This window comes from Lactuca serriola, chromosome 8 (genome assembly GCF_051521515.1).
Source record: "Lactuca serriola cultivar US96UC23 chromosome 8, Lser_US96UC23_V15, whole genome shotgun sequence".
NCBI lineage: Eukaryota > Viridiplantae > Streptophyta > Magnoliopsida > Asterales > Asteraceae > Lactuca > Lactuca serriola.
Window position 1 is genome coordinate 152,122,424 of NC_136415.1, and position 20,149 is coordinate 152,142,572.

General features: G+C 36.7%; 2 protein-coding genes across 3 annotated transcripts; both read left to right on the forward strand.

Moving 5' to 3' along the window:
* The first annotated feature begins 8,140 nt into the window (after positions 1-8,140).
* LOC145070332 (zinc finger BED domain-containing protein RICESLEEPER 2-like) lies at positions 8,141-9,542 on the forward strand. Of its 2 annotated transcripts, none has more exons than XM_079017270.1 (2): positions 8,141-8,242; positions 8,319-9,542. In XM_079017270.1, exon 2 carries the CDS (start codon positions 8,571-8,573, stop codon positions 9,327-9,329), a length of 759 nt encoding a protein of 252 aa, XP_078873396.1. In that variant the 5' UTR covers positions 8,141-8,242; positions 8,319-8,570; the 3' UTR covers positions 9,330-9,542. Both variants share the same exon structure in this region, with proteins under 2 accessions (XP_078873396.1, XP_078873397.1).
* Positions 9,543-10,426: 884 nt separating this feature from the next.
* On the forward strand, positions 10,427-12,937 carry LOC145067510 (zinc finger BED domain-containing protein RICESLEEPER 2-like). Its single transcript, XM_079014636.1, has 3 exons — positions 10,427-10,732; positions 12,455-12,764; positions 12,840-12,937. Exons 1-3 carry the CDS (start codon positions 10,427-10,429, stop codon positions 12,935-12,937), a joined length of 714 nt encoding a protein of 237 aa, XP_078870762.1.
* Positions 12,938-20,149: the final 7,212 nt, after the last annotated feature.

A 20,149-nucleotide genomic window follows, 5' to 3' on the forward strand; every position in this document is an offset into this window, starting at 1 on the left:
TATAATATTTCTATATATCAAATTTCCTATGTTGAATCATTTCAACATGATATTATATATGTTTATGACTAAGTTATATTAAACTATGAAATCTAAACATTTGGATTCGAAACGAAGAATGAATGCACTCTCCTTTAATTCTATTATAGAGAAACAATTCACAAACTATGCAATCTAAACATTTAGATTCGAAACGAAGTATGAATGCACTCTCCTTTAAGTCTATTATAGAGAAACAATTCACAAACTTTGCTATTTGCAAATTGAAAACTTTGTTCCTTACGAATAATATTTCCAACTTGCAATACTATCAAAACAATTATGCTCCCACTAGCATAACAATTATGCTCCCACTAGCTTTGAAATGTTCCTAGAAATCAACTGGACTTCTAGAAATCAATACTCTTGACTTTCTTACTAAAGTTCAAATTTCTGATATGCGATGCTTTGACAAGTCTTCAACTAGACTTCTTAAGCTTATACACCTTCATTATATAGCATATGTGTGTGTATTCAAACCCTTTCATAACTTATAACTATATGTCTTGAAAGTTCAAACAATTCCTTGCCATCTCTCACAATTCAAACTATGAAAAGGGATGTAATCATACCGTGGATTTGAGAATGCATTTAACACAACCACTAACCATAATAATACTTGTCAGATCTATAAAATCTGCTAGCAAAAGTGTTTCCTCATAATCATTCTCATGAATTAGAGCGAAACCTTTTGCCACCTAGATTTTATAGTGTATATGTTCCCATCCATGTGAATCTATCATTTCCAACCTACAATCATAAAATAAGGTTTAGGACAAAACCAAACTCAAATTTAGTTTTCCTTTCATGGACTGAACTTTGCTTATTCTTAATTTCTTGTCATCTAGTAGCACAAGGGCCTACGAGTGCTTCCATGTTAAGCAGCTCCCTATATCGATCAATATACTTTCACTGACCAACGTGCTCTGCCTTTTTTGCAGTCAAATGAGAACCATATAACTCATAAGCATTGCCGACTCAACTTGGAAGGTGGAAAGAAACAAAAATATGTCAATTTAACACGACATGTTATCAACCTCAGTTCGTGTGCTAGTGATAACTAAATGATTTATTCTCGACTGACTCCTAAAACTCTCAACATCAATAAGACTCCTACTGTCTTCTTGACATTTAAGTTTTCATCTCATGGAACATTTTTTGACCAACTAAAACAAATATTCAAAAAATTAGTGCGGATCCCCGAAAAGAATCACTTCATGAATTGGTCTTAGTTTATCCTTTGTTTTAACCAAAAACATCACAACTTCCATTTCCAAATGTGCTAGAGTAAGAAAAAAATATTACTCCACATTTCATGTGGTGTTATAAACCTACTTAGTATAAAATAAGTTTCAAGATACGATGTGTAGTAACTAGAGTATGACTCTAAAACTTGATTGGAAATGAAGTATGTCTCATCTCTTGATCGAACCATTTCAAAAATATCTGATTCCTCTTCTTAGTCAAACAATTGCACTAAGATGTTCTTTGAGGATCAATTGTGATATAGTTCCACAATCATTAAGATGATCACAAAACATGATACTAAAGTACTCCCATTTCCTTTCGAAGTGGAGAACCTTTTATATTTCTGCGTAATAGATTCTTCTTATTCGTTCTGCTACTATTTGAAGCTTTTCAAAGCATCAAAATTATGCTTAATCTTATAAACACAACCACACTTACTGAAATATTAGTAAATTATGATGAATAGACTTATCGTCCTTTGTGATGGATCTGAATAGTCCATATCAACATGAACTAGATCCATTAGTCCTTCACTTTGACTCACATAAACATGTGATAAATGAATTAGTCATAATATTCCAACGATCAAGATTCTCATACATCACATAATTCAAATTGCATGACTCTAAGTTTCTATTCAATTGAAACTTCGGTGATGAGAATTCCTTATCACTTAGTTAATTATGACATTTCCATAAGCGATATAACAAGAATCAAATCCACAATTAATATTGCTAATAATAGAAATGCAACCAACATTTTCATAAATGTCATTATAAGGAAATATAAAGTGAACCAACTAGATAAACAAAAAGTTCACTTTTATTGATAATAAATGAAAAACTTGGAACTTGTCCTTACAATCCATAAAATGAAAAACTAGGTTTCTAGACATTTCCTTAGCAATCTATTAATTTATCATAACTCCTAAGCAGTAGCTTCCAAATTCTGATCATCGAACCATTTAATTGAAGTCCATCTCTCACAATCAAAATTAGCTCATTCTTCTTAAGCTTCCTTCTTAGATCTTGCAATACCATCAAAATGTGATCATTACATCATGTGTTAAGAGTCTATAAATAGGAACTTGTTAAGATAATGGAGTTAGATAATGGATGTACCTGAACTAGAGTCAAATGACTTGACTTTATCATCTCTAATATCTTTAAGTTAGTCAGGGATGCTTTACAACCAATGTCCCTTCAATTGGCAATAGAAACATATGGAATTTTTAGGGTTAGCACATGGAACTATCTCAGAACTAGCCTTTCTCTTTACCATACGATTAAACAGTTTAACCTTCGCCGATCCCTTTCCATTGGAAAGAGAAATCTTTTTTGGACCAGCACTGTTGCTATCGTCAATGTCCATGGAAACTTTGGAATCAGATCCTTCAAACACTTCTGTTTTACTTATGCTCTTAAGCATTTCTGCTTCAGCAACTATCAACATATGTGTCAGATCAATTAGTGTCACTTTGAGGTCGCTCATATAAAAGTTCTCAATGAATTGACCATATGACTTAGGAAGAGAAAGTAGAACCAAATCAATGGTCTGCTCCCTTAGGAAAACGACTCTCAATCTATCCAATTTATCAATGTACGATATCATTTTTAGAAAATGCATACACACAAAATTTCCATCTTGATGCTTACATGCCAATAGGGCTTGAGTAGTCTCATATCTTTCAACTAAAAAAACTTGGTATAAGAATTCTGTATATTGTGTATTGATGTATTACTATACATAGAGGAGCTCTATATATTGAGTCATATTCAATCTAATTATAGTAAACTAGTTGTCTAATAACACTAATTGATAATTATAATCAGTGGAATATTTAGCACACCAATCACTGTCTAATATTACCCTTCAAGCTAAGCCCAGGGTGTGACCTGTAGCTTGGATCTAAGAAGTAGAAATCATTGAGTGGAAAGAGGCTTTGTGAACACATCAGCAATTTGATCATCCATCTTGATCAATTGTACCGAGAGATTTCTTTGAGAGACTTTTTCTCTGTTAAAGTGAAAATCAATTTCCATGTGTTTTATGCGAGCATGAAATGCTGGATTAGCTGAAAGGTAGGTGTCCCACAAATTATCACACCAAAAAATAGGAACTGATGTCATAGAAACATGAATTTCCTTTAGAAGTGCCTCAAGCCAAGTTAACTCTGTAACTGTGTCTGCTAAAGCTTTGTATTCAGGCTCTGTAGATGACCAAGAGACGATACGTTGTTTATGAGCACACCACGAAATGAGATTAGATCTGAGGTATATGAAAAATCCCCCCTGTGGATCGATGGTCATCGAGAGAGCCAACCCAGTCTGCATCGGAAAAGGATGTGAGAGATCGACTGAAAGCATCAGTGTATGCATGGATGACATGGGCCAATTTTTGTTGAATCAGCAAGCTGAAATGAGAGGTTCTTTGAAGATACCAAAGAATTTGTTTGACCGCTGACCAATGCTTTTCTGTGGGGGAGTGCATAAACTGACAGACTTTGTTAACTGTAAAGGTAATGTCTGGTCTAGAAAGAGTTAGGTATTGTAGTGCTCCAACTGGTTGTCTGTACTGAACCGAATTCTCAAGCAAAGGGCTATCAGCAAGAGCCAAGTTTGAGTTTGTCGTCATGGGAGAGTCGATCGGTTTGGAGTTTGAGAGACCTGCCTTGTGAATAATTTCAGAGATGTATTTCTTCTGGGAAAGAAGCAAATCACTACCTTTGGGAACTACCTCGATCCCAAAAAAATATGAAAGTCGACCCATGTCTTGGATCACAAAAGTAGTGCCTAGTCGCTGAATGATGTGGTCAATGAGTTAAGGATTGTTTCCGGTCAAGATGATGTCATCCACATAAACGAGCATATATAGAAGATTACCATTATAGGAGTAAATAAACAATGAGGGATCTGTTTTAGACCCCTGAAATCCAAGCTGTAACAAGACTCTGGAAAGGCGATTAAACTTGGAGCATGTTTGATTCCGTATAAGGACTTGTGAAGCAGACACAGATGATTCGGCTTATGCGGATCAATAAAACCTTGTGGTTGTCGTAGATAAATGGTTTCTTGGAGATCACCATGCAAGAAGGCGTTCTGAACATCTAGTTGACGAAGAGACCATTGCCTTGTAACAGCAAGTGACAGAACTACACGAACAATTGTGGATTTTCCCACCGGGTTAAACGTCTCAGGATAATCAATTCCTGACTGCTGGTTGAAACCTTTTGCTACCAAATGTTCTTTTTAACGCTTTATATTTCCGTTTTGATCACGTTTCGACCTATACACTCATTTACAGTCAACAACATTAGCATTAGGAGCAGGTGGTACTAGGGTCTATGCTCCGTGTATCATCAAGGCAGTGAATTCCTCATTCACGGCAGCATGCCATTGAGGATTTCGATTGGAAATAGCAAAGGTGGAGGGTTCGGTAAGGGAAGAGTCTGTGAAGGTATGAAAGGCAGATGCATTGTATGGAGTTTTCTGCTTAGGGTTTTGATGAAGGTTCAGAGGTTGTGTACGCGGTTGGCTTTCAGTTGTGGAGGTATTTGTAGCAGGTTTATTAGTAGTAGTAGTGGGTTGGGTGGTTTTTCAACGACTATAGGTATGTTGTAGAGGTGGTTGTGAAGGGTTATTAGGAGGCGATGAGGTGTTGGTGGTGGGAATGTTAGTGTTATGTGTTGGAAAAGAAGGTGAGGAGGGTGTTTGGTTTGGGTCGGTTGTATTTTGGGTTCTAGACGGGGTAGGTATTTTAGTTGGGGTTGAGTTAAATGGGCTAGGTGATGGATAGGATGAGAAATATGGATCAGGGGAGGGTGTAGGAGGTGTAGGTGATGATGTTTGGAGAAAAGGAAAATATGCTTCATTAAACTGTACGTGTTGGGTAACATAAATGCGATATGTAGTAGGATCTAGGCATTGATACCCATGTTGAGATAAGCTATACCCTAAAAAGATACAAGGTACAGAGCGGAAATCCATTTTGTGTGGATTGTATGGATGAAGGTGAGGGAAACATTGACACATGAAGACACGTAAGAAAAACAAATCGGGTTTGCGATTAAGAAGATGTTCAAAAGGAGAGATATTTGATGAAGTGTGAGAGGGCATGCGGTTTATCAAATACGTAGCGGTCTTAAAGGCAAAGTTCCAAAAATACATTGGAACACCAGATTGAGCCAAAAGGGTGAGACCGGTTTCCACCAAATAGCGGTGTTGTCGCTCAACAAATCCATTTTGTTCACTTGTACAAGGACAAGAGAGATGGTGTATGATTCCAAGAGTTGTGAAAAAGGAGGATAAGTTTCGAAATTCCCCTCCCCAATCTATTTGAACCGATTTGAGTTTAGATTGAAATTGTATTTCAACCATTGTATGAAACTGTTTAAATGTGCCAAGGACATCAAAATTTTGTTTTATGGGAAATAGCCACATATATCTAGTATAATGATCAACACAAAGTAAAAAATAACGATGACCATAAAAGGAATTAATAGGAGCGGATCCCTAAAGATCACAAAATACTAAATCCAAGACATGTGAACCTTTATGATTTGAAAAAGATAAATTCATTTTTAAGGATTTTCCCATAGGGCATGAATTACAAAAAGAAATGGCAGAATTGTTTGTAACAGGAAGATGGTTTTTTGAAATCATAGAGCGTAAAAGCTGCGGGTGGGGATGTCCAAGTCTTTGATGCCAAGTTGTTGGAGAAGCTCGAACAGTGGAAAAGGCAACATTGGAAACGGGATGAATCTTTGGTAGAGAGAAAGAGTAGAGACCATCTTTACTAGGACCCATGAGGAGGATAGTTCTGGTAACCCTATCCTTCACACAAAAAAAGGTAGAGTGAAACTCAAAGAACACATTGTTGTCTTGACAAAAACGTTGTACAGAAAGAAGGTTTCGTTTGATTTGAGGGACATGTGGAATTTTGTTTATTGAAAAGGTTTTATTTGGTGAGTTAAAAGATGTAGAAGCAATATGAAGAATAGGAAAATCTTTTCCATTACCAACATGAAGTGTATCCTCACCATAATAAGGCTCAAAGTTGTCAAAACTGTTGAGATTAGGCGCCACGTGACTGTTTTCACCGGTGTCCGACAATCATGACGATGATGCGTGTGATTGATAATCAGTAAAGTTTGCTTGTGGAGCCTGTCTTGGTGGATAGATTGTTGCCGGGTCACGATTGGGACACTATGATTGAACATGTCCAATGTCATACCTGTTACAAGAACCATAGACTGTATTCTGATTAGAAGCCAAAGCAAATCTATTATTGTTGCCTGCAGTAGAGCCTGAGTTGCAGTTGTTTTGATTGTTGGTGTTATACGACCGGTTGTTGTTGTAGTACCCACGACCACGTCGACTAGATGGGCCACGGTTGGCGGGTGCACGAGTAGTATAAAACACCTGATTTGGTTGTTGTGCAGGTTGATTTGGCTGTTGTGCAAGTTGTACATTAAACCCCAATTGTGTCATGAATTTTTGAAGAGATTGTACTGTTTCATGAGTAAGTGAGGAAGAAGCAGAATCGTATAATTGCTTGTAGTGGTGAAAACTTGAGCAGCCGGAACTAGGGGCAACAAAAGTCGACACGACACGACAAAAATACACGAAACGAAACGAAATTGAGATGAAATTGAAATTCGAATTCGTGTTCATGTCGTGTTCGTGTTGTTTAAAAAAAACGACGTCATGTCGTGTTGTGTTCGTGTTTAAAATTAGAAACGATAACAACACGACTAAAACATGATATATACACGACTATAACACGATGTTCAAACGAAATGAAACACGACTATAAAACGATACTAAAACGATAATAGCACGATAATTCCATTTTACATTTTATTAAATAATAGGTATTTAATAAAAAATACTAATAGGTATTTAAATTTATGCATTAAAATAATTAAACAATTAAGGATTCAAGACCTAGGCTAGGCCTTTCCATTGTCTTCTTTGAAAACCCAAAAGACTCTTAGAAATTCTAATCGGCGTTTTCCATTTCCCCATTCTCAATACTCAGTAGAACTAGAACCATAAACCACCGATGGCGGTGTTATTTGAAAACCATATGCAATCAATTCTATTAAAGGAATCTCCACTTCATTATTTGTTTTTAAACTACAATCTCTCGACCACAAGTCGACAATCGGCGATCACAAAACCAAAATGGTCTAGTTATTTCCTGTTCTCGCTTCTCAAACTTGTTTCGTTTCTGTTTCAACCGTTCAGACAATCGCAATCGACTCATATACTTGCTTTATTGCTTCTCAAATCTCAACCACAATCGACGCAAGAAAGGTAATTTTATTGAAAATTTTCAAAGAATTTTGCAATTGGTTACTTAAACTTGATTGTTGGATTGATAATTCTTGATAATTTGTCACTTGCTTTATTATTATTATTATTATTATTATTATTATTATTATTATTATTATTATTATTATTTTGTAGTTTCTTATACAAAAAGAAAATAAAAATATTTTTGTGATATGGTCAAGTAAAACTTGATTGTTGGATTGATAATTCTTGATTGATTATAAGGAGAAACTATGTACATCTTATCTCTTGATTACATCTTATATTACTCCATATTTGTTTCTGAGATACTTGATTTTACTTATACATCTAGTCTTCTTGATTACTCTGAATTTTGCTATTATTTTAATAAACTTGTTTCGTTTCATGTTACAGGTTCTTGTATAATAGTATCTAAAGTTATAATCATGTTCATATAAACTGTACACTCCATATTTTGCTTCTGATTGTTGTCTTAGTTTCATATTACAACTTTCTTTTAAATATTTGTTTCCAATTTTTATTTTAAATAGTTTGATAAGAAAATCGACATGAAGAGGGCAAAGCTTGATAAAACACATTATATGAAAAAGGCAAAGCTTGATAAAACAGATACACATTCTGCACCTGTAGCTCCTCAGGTATTTCATTATTTTTTAAACTTTTCCCCATCTAAATTATATAATTTCTGAAAAAGACCCTTCTTTTTTATTTCAGAATGTTGAACTTGAAGAAGAAGCTGATGACATTGATGTTGTGGAGGTAGATGTTAAAGTAGAGGATGAAGAAGATCATGTAAAAATGGAAAGGGAAAGGTGGTTTGAGGTATGGAAGTATTATACCAGACTACCAATTGGTGCAGATGGTAGGGAAATGGTTGAATGTGATAAGTGCAAAAAAGATACATTTGCGAAACAAAAAATGGGACAGGTAGCTTGAGAAATCACATTACAAAGTGTCCAAGAAGGGATGAAAGTGATAGCACAATTCATTTTTGCAAAATCAGGTGGTTTCATTTCAATAAATTCCACATTTTTTAAACCCGAAAGATTCCGTGAACTTATTAGTGAAGCTATTGTCAAGCACGACCTTCCCTTTAGGTTTGTAGAGTATGATGGAATTAGAGAAATCTTTAGTTACTTAAATGAAAAAGTTACCACAATTACTAGAAACATTGCTAAAGAAGATGTGCTAAATTTGTTTAAAATAGAAAAAGGAAAACTCAAGAAATTGTTTGAGTTACTTCCTGGTCGGATTTCATTAACTGCTTATTTGTGGTCTTCTATTAACACAAATGGTTTCTTGTGTGTTACTTCTCACTTTATTGATGAGGAGTGTAAGTTGCAAAAAAGAATTTTGAACTTTCAATATATGCCACCTCCACATAATGGCGTATGTTTGACCGAAACAATATCTACTTTATTGACCAATTGGGGGATTGATAAAAAGTTGTTTACAATCATGTTATATAATACTGAACTTGAAGACCCTTCTTTTTTATTTCAGAATGTTGAACTTGAAGAAGAAGCTGATGACATTGATGTTGTGGAGGTAGATGTTAAAGTAGAGGATGAAGAAGATCATGTTAAAATGGAAAGGGAAAGGTGGTTTGAGGTATGGAAGAATTATACCAGACTACCAATTGGTGCAGATGGTAGGGAAAAGGTTGAATGTGATAAGTGCAAAAAAGATACATTTGCGAAACAAAAAATGGGACAGGTAGCTTGAGAAATCACATTACAAAGTGTCCAAGAAGGGACGAAAGTGACATAGCACAATTCATTTTTGCAAAATCAGGTGGTTTCATTTCAATAAATTCCACATTTTTTAAACCCGAAAGATTCCGTGAACTTATTAGTGAAGCTATTGTCAAGCACGACCTTCCCTTTAGGTTTGTAGAGTATGATGGAATTAGAGAAATCTTTAGTTACTTAAATGAAAAAGTTACCACAGTTACTAAAAACATTGCTAAAGAAGATGTGCTGAATTTGTTTAAAAGAGAAAAAGGAAAACTCAAGAAATTGTTTGAGTTACTTCCTGGTCGGATTTCATTAACTGCTTATTTGTGGTTTCTATTAACACAAATGGTTTCTTGTGTGTTACTTCTCACTTTATTGATGAGGAGTGTAAGTTGCACAAAAGAATTTCGAACTTTCAATATATGCACCTCCACATAATGGCGTATGTTTGACCGAAACAATATCTACTTTATTGACCAATTGGGGGATTGATAAAAAGTTGTTTACAATCACGTTAGATAATGCTGCAAGTAATGATACTTTTTTCAATCTCCTAAAAGGTCAATTATGTAATGAAGGTGCACTTCATATTAACGGAGATTATTTTCATGTTTGATGTTGTGCTCACATGTTGAATTTAGTTGTGCAAGATGGCTTGAAGGCTATTAATGAAAGGATTGTCAAAATTAGCGAATCTATCAAGTAGGTGAAGGGATCTTCAGTAAGGAAAAGAAACTTTCTGAATTGTGTGAAATAGGTTAATTTGAATCCAAAAAAAAGGTTTGCGACAAGATGTTCCAACTAGATGGAATGCTACTTTTCTTATGATTGAAAGTACCCTTTTTTTATCGTCGTGCTTTTTTTTTCCGTTTAGCACTAAGTGATTCTAATTACTTAGATTGTCCAAGTAATGAAGAATGGGGAAAATTAGAAAATATTTTCAAAATTGTGGAAGTATTTTATGAAGTCACATGCATTTTTTCTGGAAATAAGTATTGCACAGCAAACTTATATTTTCCTTTAGTTTCCACGATTGAAAGAAATTTAAAAGACGAAATAGAAAGTTCGGATACGTTTATAAAGATAATGGCTTGCAAAATGTATGAGAGGTTCTCTAAATATTGGTCCGAGTATAGTCCGATTTTGGCAGTTTTGGATCCACGTTATAAAATGCAATATGTTGAGTTTACTTACAAAAAACTTTATGGAAGCAGTTTTGGTGAGCATAGTGATAGTATTCAGGAGAAGTTACATGATCTATTTGGTGAATACGTTATTGAATCACCCATGTCTTATAGATCATCAACCATTTCAACAAGTGATTCAAGTAAAACTGTTTACAAAAAGAAAGATGACACAACACTTAGTAAAAGCACGAGAGAAATGCTACAAGTAAGAAGTTGTTTTTAGTAATTAATTGTTTTTTATAATTAGTTTATTGCATAAGTTTTTGGGAAATCTTCAGAAAAGTCTCAATATTTACAAAAAAGTTACACTTTAGTCCCAAGATTTTTTTTGAACGAAAAAGTCCTGAAAACCGGCAAAAATTTGCAATTTGACCATTTTTGACCGATTGAAACCGGTAACAAATTAATTTGAGACTATTTCGTAAACTAACCCAAAATATTGAGACTTTTCTATAAACAAAAAAATTAGGATTTTTCTATAAACCAAATTATTAGGATTTTTCTTCAAACAAAACTCTTATTATTATTATTATTATTATTATTATTATTATTATTATTATTGTTAAAAATATAAATAAGAATACTATTTTTTGAACTTGTTATTATTAATATTGTTACTAATATATATATATATATATATATATATATATATATATATATAAATGATTTTAAATGAAAAAAATAATACTATTGACATTGTTTAAAGGTGGAGGTGGAGGAGATGATAATGATTTTAGCATTGAAATCATGAATGTTTGCTTGTATATTTTTACTTTGTATATGGTCATTTCACATTTGTTATTATTGTTTTCAATTCAGAATAATAATACTTAACAATTTAAAAGAAGTTGAATATTTGTAAAATTGTTTATAAATAGTTTAAGGTAGAAGGATTTCTCACTTTATATATAAAAATGTTTAAGGTAGAAAGATTACTTTCCAAATCCAACAGATACACTACAAACATCTACATAGGTAGCAAATATCAAAATTCAAAACTATTAATTACAATATCTTGTTTAATAAAAAGTAATAGGAAAAATTCAAAAGTATTAATCAAAATTAAAAAGTATTAATCCAAAAAACATGTTCTATTACTTTTTATTAAACATGATATTGTAATTAATATTTTTTGAATTTTGATATGGGTTACCTATGTAGATGTTTGTAGTGGATTTGTTGGATTCGGAAAAGTAATTCTTCTATTTTAAACATTTTTATATACAAAGTGAGAAACCCTTCTACCTTAAACTATTTATAAACAATGTTACAAATATGCAACTTCTTTTAAATTGATAAGTATTAATATTCTGAACTGAAAACAATAATAACAAATGTGAAAAGATCATATACAAAGTAAAAATATATGAGCAGACATTCACGATTTCAATGCTAAAAGCATCATCATCTCCTTTATATCCACCCTTAAACAATGTCATTAATATTATTTTTTCATTTAAATGCATTTATATATATATATATATATATATATATATATATATATATATATATTAGTAACAATATTAATAATAACAAGTTCAAAAAATAGTATTCTTAATAATAATAATAATAATAATAATAATAATAATAATAATAATAAGGGTTTTGTTTCTAGAAAAGTCCTAATATTTTGTTTACAGAAAAAGTCATAATATTTTTTGTTTACAAAAAAGTCTCAATATTTTGGGTTAGTTTACGAAATAGTCCTAATTAATCTGTTAATGGTTTCAACCGGTCAAAAATGGTCAAATTGCAAAATTTTGCTGGTTTTCAAGACTTTTTCATTAAAAAAAATATTGGGACTAAAGTGTAACTTTTCCATAAATATTGAGACTTTTCTGAAAATTTCCCTAAGTTTTTTTTTTTTTTTTTTTTTTTTTTTTTTTTTTTTTTTTTAATTATACTAATTAATTTTCTGTTTTTATAGGAGTTCGTAGTGTTTGAAACTAAGGAGTTTGCTTTGTCTCAAAAATTACAATTAGAGATGTACCTAGATGAGCCAAGAAGTGACATAACTGAAGATATAAACGTACTTTCTTTTTGGAAAGCTCATCAATATCGTTATTCGGAACTTGATTCCATGGATCGAGATATTTTGAGCATCCCCATCTCCACGGTTGCATCTGAATCAGCCTTTAGTAATGGTGGTCGTGTTCTTGATCAATATCGAAGTTCGTTGAAACATGAAAATGTTGAAGCTCTAATTTGTGCAAAAGGCTGGTTGTTTGGGATTAAAGGTAATTTGTATTCTTCTTGAAACATTTGTATAAAGTATTTAATATTTTTTAATATGTTTTTAATATTGCTTGTAGGTGATGAAGAGTTATGTTTACAAAATCTTACCGAAGATGTTATGAAGTTGGATAACAATGCCAATGGTACACATGAAGAAATGGAGTCACAAGATTGAAGACATTTAGCAAAATTTTATGACGTTTTATCTTATTTTATGTCACTAAATGCGTATTTATTATGTTTAATTTAACTTTTTTGCAAGAACTATGAATGAAATTATGGAATTTTTTTGGTAAATTATTTCGTGTTATCGGTTTTTTCATGTTTTTTATTTTTTCGTGTTCGTGTTAACGAAAACAAACACGACATCGTTTCATGTCGTGTTCGCGTTGAGGGAAAATAATTCGTGTCATGTCGTGTTAGATAAAAACACGGAATGACTGCCTGATTTGCCACCCCTAGCCGGAATAGTGGAATCGATCTTTTTTATCATGTATTCGTGATCAGCAAGTAATCCAGAAAGTTCCAAAAAGGCAACATGAGGTTGTCATGCAATCAAGGTGGACTTCAGGGAATTGTATTCTTCTCTAAGACCTGAAATAACCAACATAACAATGTATTTTTCCTTCATAGGCTCACCAATGTTTGCTAAAGCATGGGAATACTCTTGTGCTCGAGCAAGATAGGTAGCAGATGTTTCTTTAGGTTTCATCTCAATCTTTAGTAGTTGAGTTTTGAGGGTATATTCTCATGAGGAAGTGTGTGGTGCATAAGCACGTTCCAAGGAAAGCCATAATTCACGAGAAGTATCACCTTGTACATGGTTGAATTAGGCTTCAGAGATCGTTGAAAGCAACAACATGCGAACATGAGCATAAGTGGAGATCCATGTAGAATAATCAAGATTTGGTTGAGGGGATGGTGTAGCTGTAATGGTTTGGTTTTAGATGGACAAGAAATAAATCGATCGATATAGCCAAAAAGACCATTTGTGATGAGGAAGGGTTAGATCATTGTTTTCCAATATCCATAATTGGTAGGGCTTAAGGTAAATCTAAACTTGTGAAAGTTGTGAATAGTTTTATCCATAGTGGTGAAGGATGCAATGCCCATTGTTGACCGATTTGCAAGAATAGGGAAAAAAAGAAGAAGAGAGGTGGCAGCTGCCTTAGGGTTGGATGATTGGATTTGATACCAAAACAAGCTTGGTATAAGAATTCTGTATATTGTGTATTGATGTCTTACTGTACATAGATGTAACGTCCCGTTCCTGCTACACATTTAATTATTTAAGTATTTGTTTTGTAAGAGCTACTCGACGAGTTGGTAGCCTTAACTTATCGAGTAGATGCCGGTTTGGACGCAGGATTTAAGTGGTCTACTCGACGAGTCGAAATCCCTAACTCGACGAGTAGGTCTATCAAGAGGAAACCCTAATCTTTAGGGTTTGCACCCTATTTAAGCATCATATCAGGCCTCCACCCTAGCCTCCATCACCTCCACATCATACTCTGGAAATCCTAATCAGCCCTTGAGTGTTCTTAAGCTTTTTCTTGCCATTTATGTGATTTGAAGCTAGGAGAAGGAAGGAAACCCTTGGTGATTCAAGAAGAGGCAGTAGATCCAGAGTTTGTGTTGCATTTCAGACCCTTTGGAGGTATAAATCTTATACCTTGGCTTCTTTTCACTTAGATCTCCTTCTAGGCTTGCATGTTGTCACTTTTGGACCATTTTCAAGGTCATTTCCGAGATTTGAACTCTTGGTGGTGTAAGGATTTCAGATCTAGGCACTCTTGAGCTCTAGAAGCTCAAAGTTGCCACCTTAAATTAGCAATGGCCCTATTCCATGATGTAGACCTCCATTTTTGCTTAGGATTGGTGTTTTAGCCTCATAACACCATGCATACACATAAAGTTAGCAACTTTACATGTAATGCTAGCCTAAGGAGTCCATATCTGTGACTTGGAAGCGTTGAAACTGATTAAAGTCAACTATATGGATTTGTCATTTGGGGGACTCGATGAGTTGTTCATACAACTCGGCGAGTCGATTCGTGTTTCCCCAAACCTTCTCTGATTTTGAGTGAACCCATTGCGTTTAGGAAGTGATTCAGCTAGACGGACGTGATTAAGACTATAAAACTGAAGAGCTCGATGAGTCTGTGAAGGGACTCGACGAGTTGGCTTGTGTTACCCCATTTCTATACAAGATAAAACTCGACGAGTCTGCTAAGGGACTCGACGAGTTGACTTAGTTTATCATGAGACAGGACAACATAGAACTCGACGAGTCAAAAAGTTGACTCGACGAGTCGGTCAACGGAGAATGTTGACCTTGATCAGAAGCGTTGACTTTGACCAAGGTAATATGGTCATTTTACCATGAGAAGGATTATCAGATTCTAACTAAGTATTATTATGATTTTGATAGCCGGGAGTCGAGGAGCAGCAATCAAATATTCCTCACCATGAGATTTTTCCGACAGCTTTACGAGGTGAGTTCTCTCCTGTAGGAATGGGTCTAAGGCACCAAGGCCGGCCCGTTTAGATAGTATTAGTTCCAGAAAACGGTCCGATGCCAGCGGGGCCCGAAGTTGGCTTATATGTTTTCCGGATTTCGATCCGATGCCGGGGCGGTCCCGAGGAATGCATGTATGCTTGTATGCTTGTATGCTTGATATCTCTGTGATTCTTGCATGTGTTCGTTATGTGTTATGTGTTACGGACATAGGTCCGATGCCGGGTTAAGCTCGAGGAATGTCTAGTTGATATGTTATGTTAGTATGTTCCAGAATTCGGTCCGATGCCGGGGCGGTTCCCGAGGAATGCTAGTATGTTTTCGGATCTTGGTCCGATGCCGGGCGAGGCCCGAGGAATATTTACATGTTAGTATTATGTGCTTATGTTATATGTTTGTTGATATGTTCATATGTATGCCGAGATATGCTCGATGTCGGGCGAGGCTTGATGCCGAGCGGGGCCAATGTCGAATATGGTTCAATGTCGGGTGGGGCCCGATGCCGGAAAAGCCGATGCCGACCTTGACTCGATGTAGCAGGGGCGGGGCCCAAGATATGTTATTTGATATGTGTATGGTATGTGGTAGTTAAGGAGACTCACTAAGCTTCGTGCTTACAGTTTTTAGTTTTGGTTTCAAGTACTTCCATTAGCAAGGGGAAGGGCTCAGGATGATTGCATGACACACACCACAGTTTTAGCCTGGGATGTTTAGACTTTGATATTTTTACATGATTTTGATACAGTATTTGACATGATGTTTTGAGATACACGATTTATGATTTCCTATTTATGTTGATGGTTGAATTATGGTTTTCTTAATAATTTAAAAATGAATTTTTTGGACCGTATTTTTGGGATGTTTCAAGTTGGTATTAAAGCCTTGGTTGGAGGGATTCAGGCACACTTTCGGGTATGTCTGAACTCAAACTAAAGAATTGGTATAGAAATTTTCAAAAGGAAAATCATTTTTGTAAAAGGTTTTGAGAAAAGAAAAGAGTTTTAGAAAAAGATTTTTTTTTTTGAAAAAGAGAAAAGGGTGTGGTGCATGCAATCAGCCGAGCTCAAGTTAGTACTCCCAAAATTTCCCATACAAGTTTATGTTATGATATGATTATCAACTTTATGAGAACTGCATGCTAGATTAGGACTAAGGATCTAGGAAGGATGCCTTATGTGCCTGTTATATGTGTATCAGCTTTATGAGAAACTACAGGCTAGTACAGATTAGTCAGTATGATGGCCTGACTAGTATATGCTTGATTGTGTTTACTCAATGCTCGAATGCTGCTTGATTTGTGCTTTTAGGAGTTCTAGTTGTCTTTTACTAACTAGTAAAAGAATATGTTAAGTTACATATTGCAAGGACTAAATAATTTTAGAAGGTTAGGTCTAGCTCTATTTCACAGCTCTTGTTTGAGTCCAACCGTTGTAGGGTAGGATCTCTCTTCGAAGAAATATCTAGTCTTAGTGATATGTAATGGTATTCACGAGTTAGTTAGGGGAAGATAGAAGGGACTTCTTACGCAACTAATGGCGGTGAGTGGAATGGTGATTACCCTAGGGCAAGCCTAGGACGAGAGTAGCGCGTGAAGCGTTAGTAGTAAAAGGGACTTGGTGAAGTCAAGGCAGTTCTTGAGGAAAGTACGGATAGATGTAGAAGGTAGTATGAGCCCGTACTATTGAAAGCAGAGGATCCGTACTCGAGTCATGGAAGGCTGAGATGAATCCAAGGAACTTGTAGTGTATGTGATCCCTCGAGAATTGATTAGTATTCTGATGTTTGTTATGATGTGTTTTTCAGAATGGTGGTTTTATGCCCTAGACCAGCAGTTGGCAGTTCAGGTGCCGGCGAGGGATCAGGCTCAGGCTTTGGAGCTGAGTAGCTAGATGAGCAGACTAGGGAGCTCATCTCCTCAGAGATCACGTGTAGCATACTAGACCAGACTCCTATGATCTTTGGTACGGTCAAGGAGGGTATCATGGAGATTCTCGATGAGAGGTTGAATGCATTCTGCACTGAGATGGTGGCCATGCGAGGGGCTTGTACGGTGACTTTCAGGGAGTTTAGAGCTTGTGGAGCTCTAGATTATCATGGGGCTAAGGATCCCAATGCTTACAATAGATGGTTGGTTGATGTCACCAAAACTTTCCATATGAGCAGATGTCCCGAGGGGGACAAAGTCCGACTTGCTTGCTGTCTGTTAAAGGACAGAGCACAGGATTGGTGGGAAGAGTTCGGAGATGCCAACGGTGATGACGCAGCTTTAGATGTGATGACCTAGAGTGACTTTTCCGCCAAGTTCAGGATCGAGTTTGCACTTGTGATTGAGGTGCAACAGCTAGTGAGAGAGTTTTAGGATTTATAGCAGACCACTGAGATGGTGACTGAGATCACCACCAAGTTTAGGGAGAGGGCCCTTCTTGTTCCGTAGTACGTGGCGGACGAGGATATGAAGAAGGCCTGATATCATGAGATGTTGAGGAGCAACCTATGGCAGTTTGTGAGTCGTTCCAGCTACAAGACGCTGGAAGACATAATTGAGAGAGCTCAGGAAAGGGATCTAGATTTGGAGATGGAAAGGAAGAGGAAAATCGAGGGGGTGCAGGCAGTAAGTGTGGGCTAGAAGCCCAAGGTGTCAGATCACAGACCAAGGAGCCAGCAGGGCCGCAACTGATGTGGAAAATGCGGCAAGATGCATGAGGGGCTATACAAGGCAGGGAGTTCGGTCCGCTTCAAGTGCGGCCGAACTGTTCATATGAGCAGGGATTGTAGTGCTGGTACTACTACGACAGGATCATATCTGATTTGCTTTCAGTGCAATCAAAGGGGACAAAAGCGGTCCCAATGCCCGAGTTTAGCTGCAACAGGAGAGGTGGCGGCACCTGCTCCTGCCACATTGAGGATTACAGATGGCCGTTAGGGCCGGGCTGAGGCACCCACAATGAGGAGTAGGGATTTTTAGCTAACTGCAGAGGAGGCACGTGCGACTTCCGATGTTGTGACTAGTATGTATTCTATCCTTATCTCTTTATTTATCTTGATTGTCTCTCATGTTTTATGTGTTTTATTATAGGATCGTTCCTAGTTAACGATATATCAGCTTTGGTACTGTTTGATTCAAATGCCACCTGACCTTTTGTGTCGCTCGCACTTAGAAAGCAATTCGTAGGAGCTCCAGGGGAGTTGGATTGCCCACTTGATGTAGAGATAGCAGATGACAGGACCTTCAGGGTTTCTAGGGTTCATAGAGGATTTACATTGTAGTTATTCGATCAACAGTTTTCAGTTGACCTGGTTCCTATTCCCCTACGTGGGAATAAGGTTATAGTGGGTATGGATTAGTTGATCCCTAATGGGGCAGTGATTGACTGTGAGAAATAGTTAGTGAGGGTTCACACTACTAGTGGGGGAGGGTTAGTGATCCAAGGCGAGAGGCCACAACGTGGATTGATTTTATGTTCAGCAGCGAGAGCGAAGCGCTACCTTTAGCAGGGGTGTGCAGGATACATCGTCTATCTAATGGATACCCGGGAGAAGGGTAAGGCGACAGTTGATGATGTATCGGTAGTGCGAGAGTACCCAGACGTATTCCTGAAGGATTTACTAGGGATAGCTCTGGAGAGACAGGTTGAGTTTAGGATTGACCTGGTCCATGGTGCGGCCCCAATAGCAAAGGCACCATATCGGTTGGCACCTCCCGAGATACAGGAGTTTTCTACGCAGCTGCAAGAGCTTCTTGACAAGGATTTTATTAGGCCGAGTAGTTCACCATGGGGAGCCCTGATCCATTTTGTGAAGAAGAAGGACGGGTCACATCGCAAGTGCATAGACTACCGTGAGCTGAATAAGGTAACGGTGAAGAATTGTTACCCACTTCCGAGGATAGATGACTTGTTTGACTAGCTTCAGGGAGCATCTTGGTTCACCAAGATTGATTTACGGTCAGGGTATCACCAGATGAGAGTTAGGGATGATGATGTGCACAAGAAAACTTTTAGGACTCGCTATGGGCATTATGAGTTTGTGGTGATGCTGTTGGGCTCACCAATGCTCCAGCCGCATTCATAGACCTCATGAACCGCGTATAAAGACTGATGCTGGATCGGTCTGTAATAGTCTTCATTGATGACATCTTGGTTTACTCCAAGACTTAGGAGCAGCATGAGGAGCACCTGAGGGAGGTGCTGGAGACACTGAGGAGGGAGATACTTTTTGCGAAGTTCTCCAAGTGTGAGTTCTGGTTGCGTGAGGTGCAGTTCCTTGGGCATCTTGTCAACCAGAAGGGTATTCTAGTCAATCCGGCCAAGATAGAGGGCGTGATGCAGTGGGAGATTCTGAGGTCTCCAACTGAAATTCAAAGTTTCTTGGGTATGGCAGGGTATTACAGGAGATTTATTCAGGGCTTCCCCAAGATTGCAGTTCCATTGACCCGACTAACCAAGAAGTAAGTGGTTTTTCGCTAGGGACCTAAGCATCAGGCAACCTTTGAGATGCTCAGGCAGTGGTTGTGCGAGGCACTGATTCTCACTTTACCAGAGGGTGTAGATGAATTCATAGTTTACTGTGATGCTTCGATCACAAGCATTGGAGCAGTGTTGATGCAGTGAGGTCAAGCGATAGCTTATGCTTCAAGACAGCTGAAGCCTCACGAGGCTAACTATTTGACACATGATTTAGAGTTGGGGTCTATGGTGTTCGCCCTCAAGATTTGGCAGCATTACCTCTACGGTGTCCGTTATACCATTTACATAGATCACAAGAGTTTGAGGTACCTCATGGATCAACCGAATTTGAACATGAGGCAACGCCGGTGGTTAAATGTGGTGAAGGATTACAATTGCGAGATCCTTTACCATCCATGCAAAG

Coding starts and splice junctions, on each gene's coding strand:
- LOC145070332 (XM_079017270.1), top strand. CDS start 8,571: ATGAAAGTGATAGCACAATTCATTTTTGCAAAATCAGGTGGTTTCATT.
- LOC145067510 (XM_079014636.1), top strand. CDS start 10,427: ATGGCTTGCAAAATGTATGAGAGGTTCTCTAAATATTGGTCCGAGTAT. Junction 10,733..12,454: donor GCACGAGAGAAATGCTACAA/GTAAGAAGTTGT, acceptor CTGTTTTTATAG/GAGTTCGTAGTGTTTGAAAC. Junction 12,765..12,839: donor CTGGTTGTTTGGGATTAAAG/GTAATTTGTATT, acceptor TATTGCTTGTAG/GTGATGAAGAGTTATGTTTA.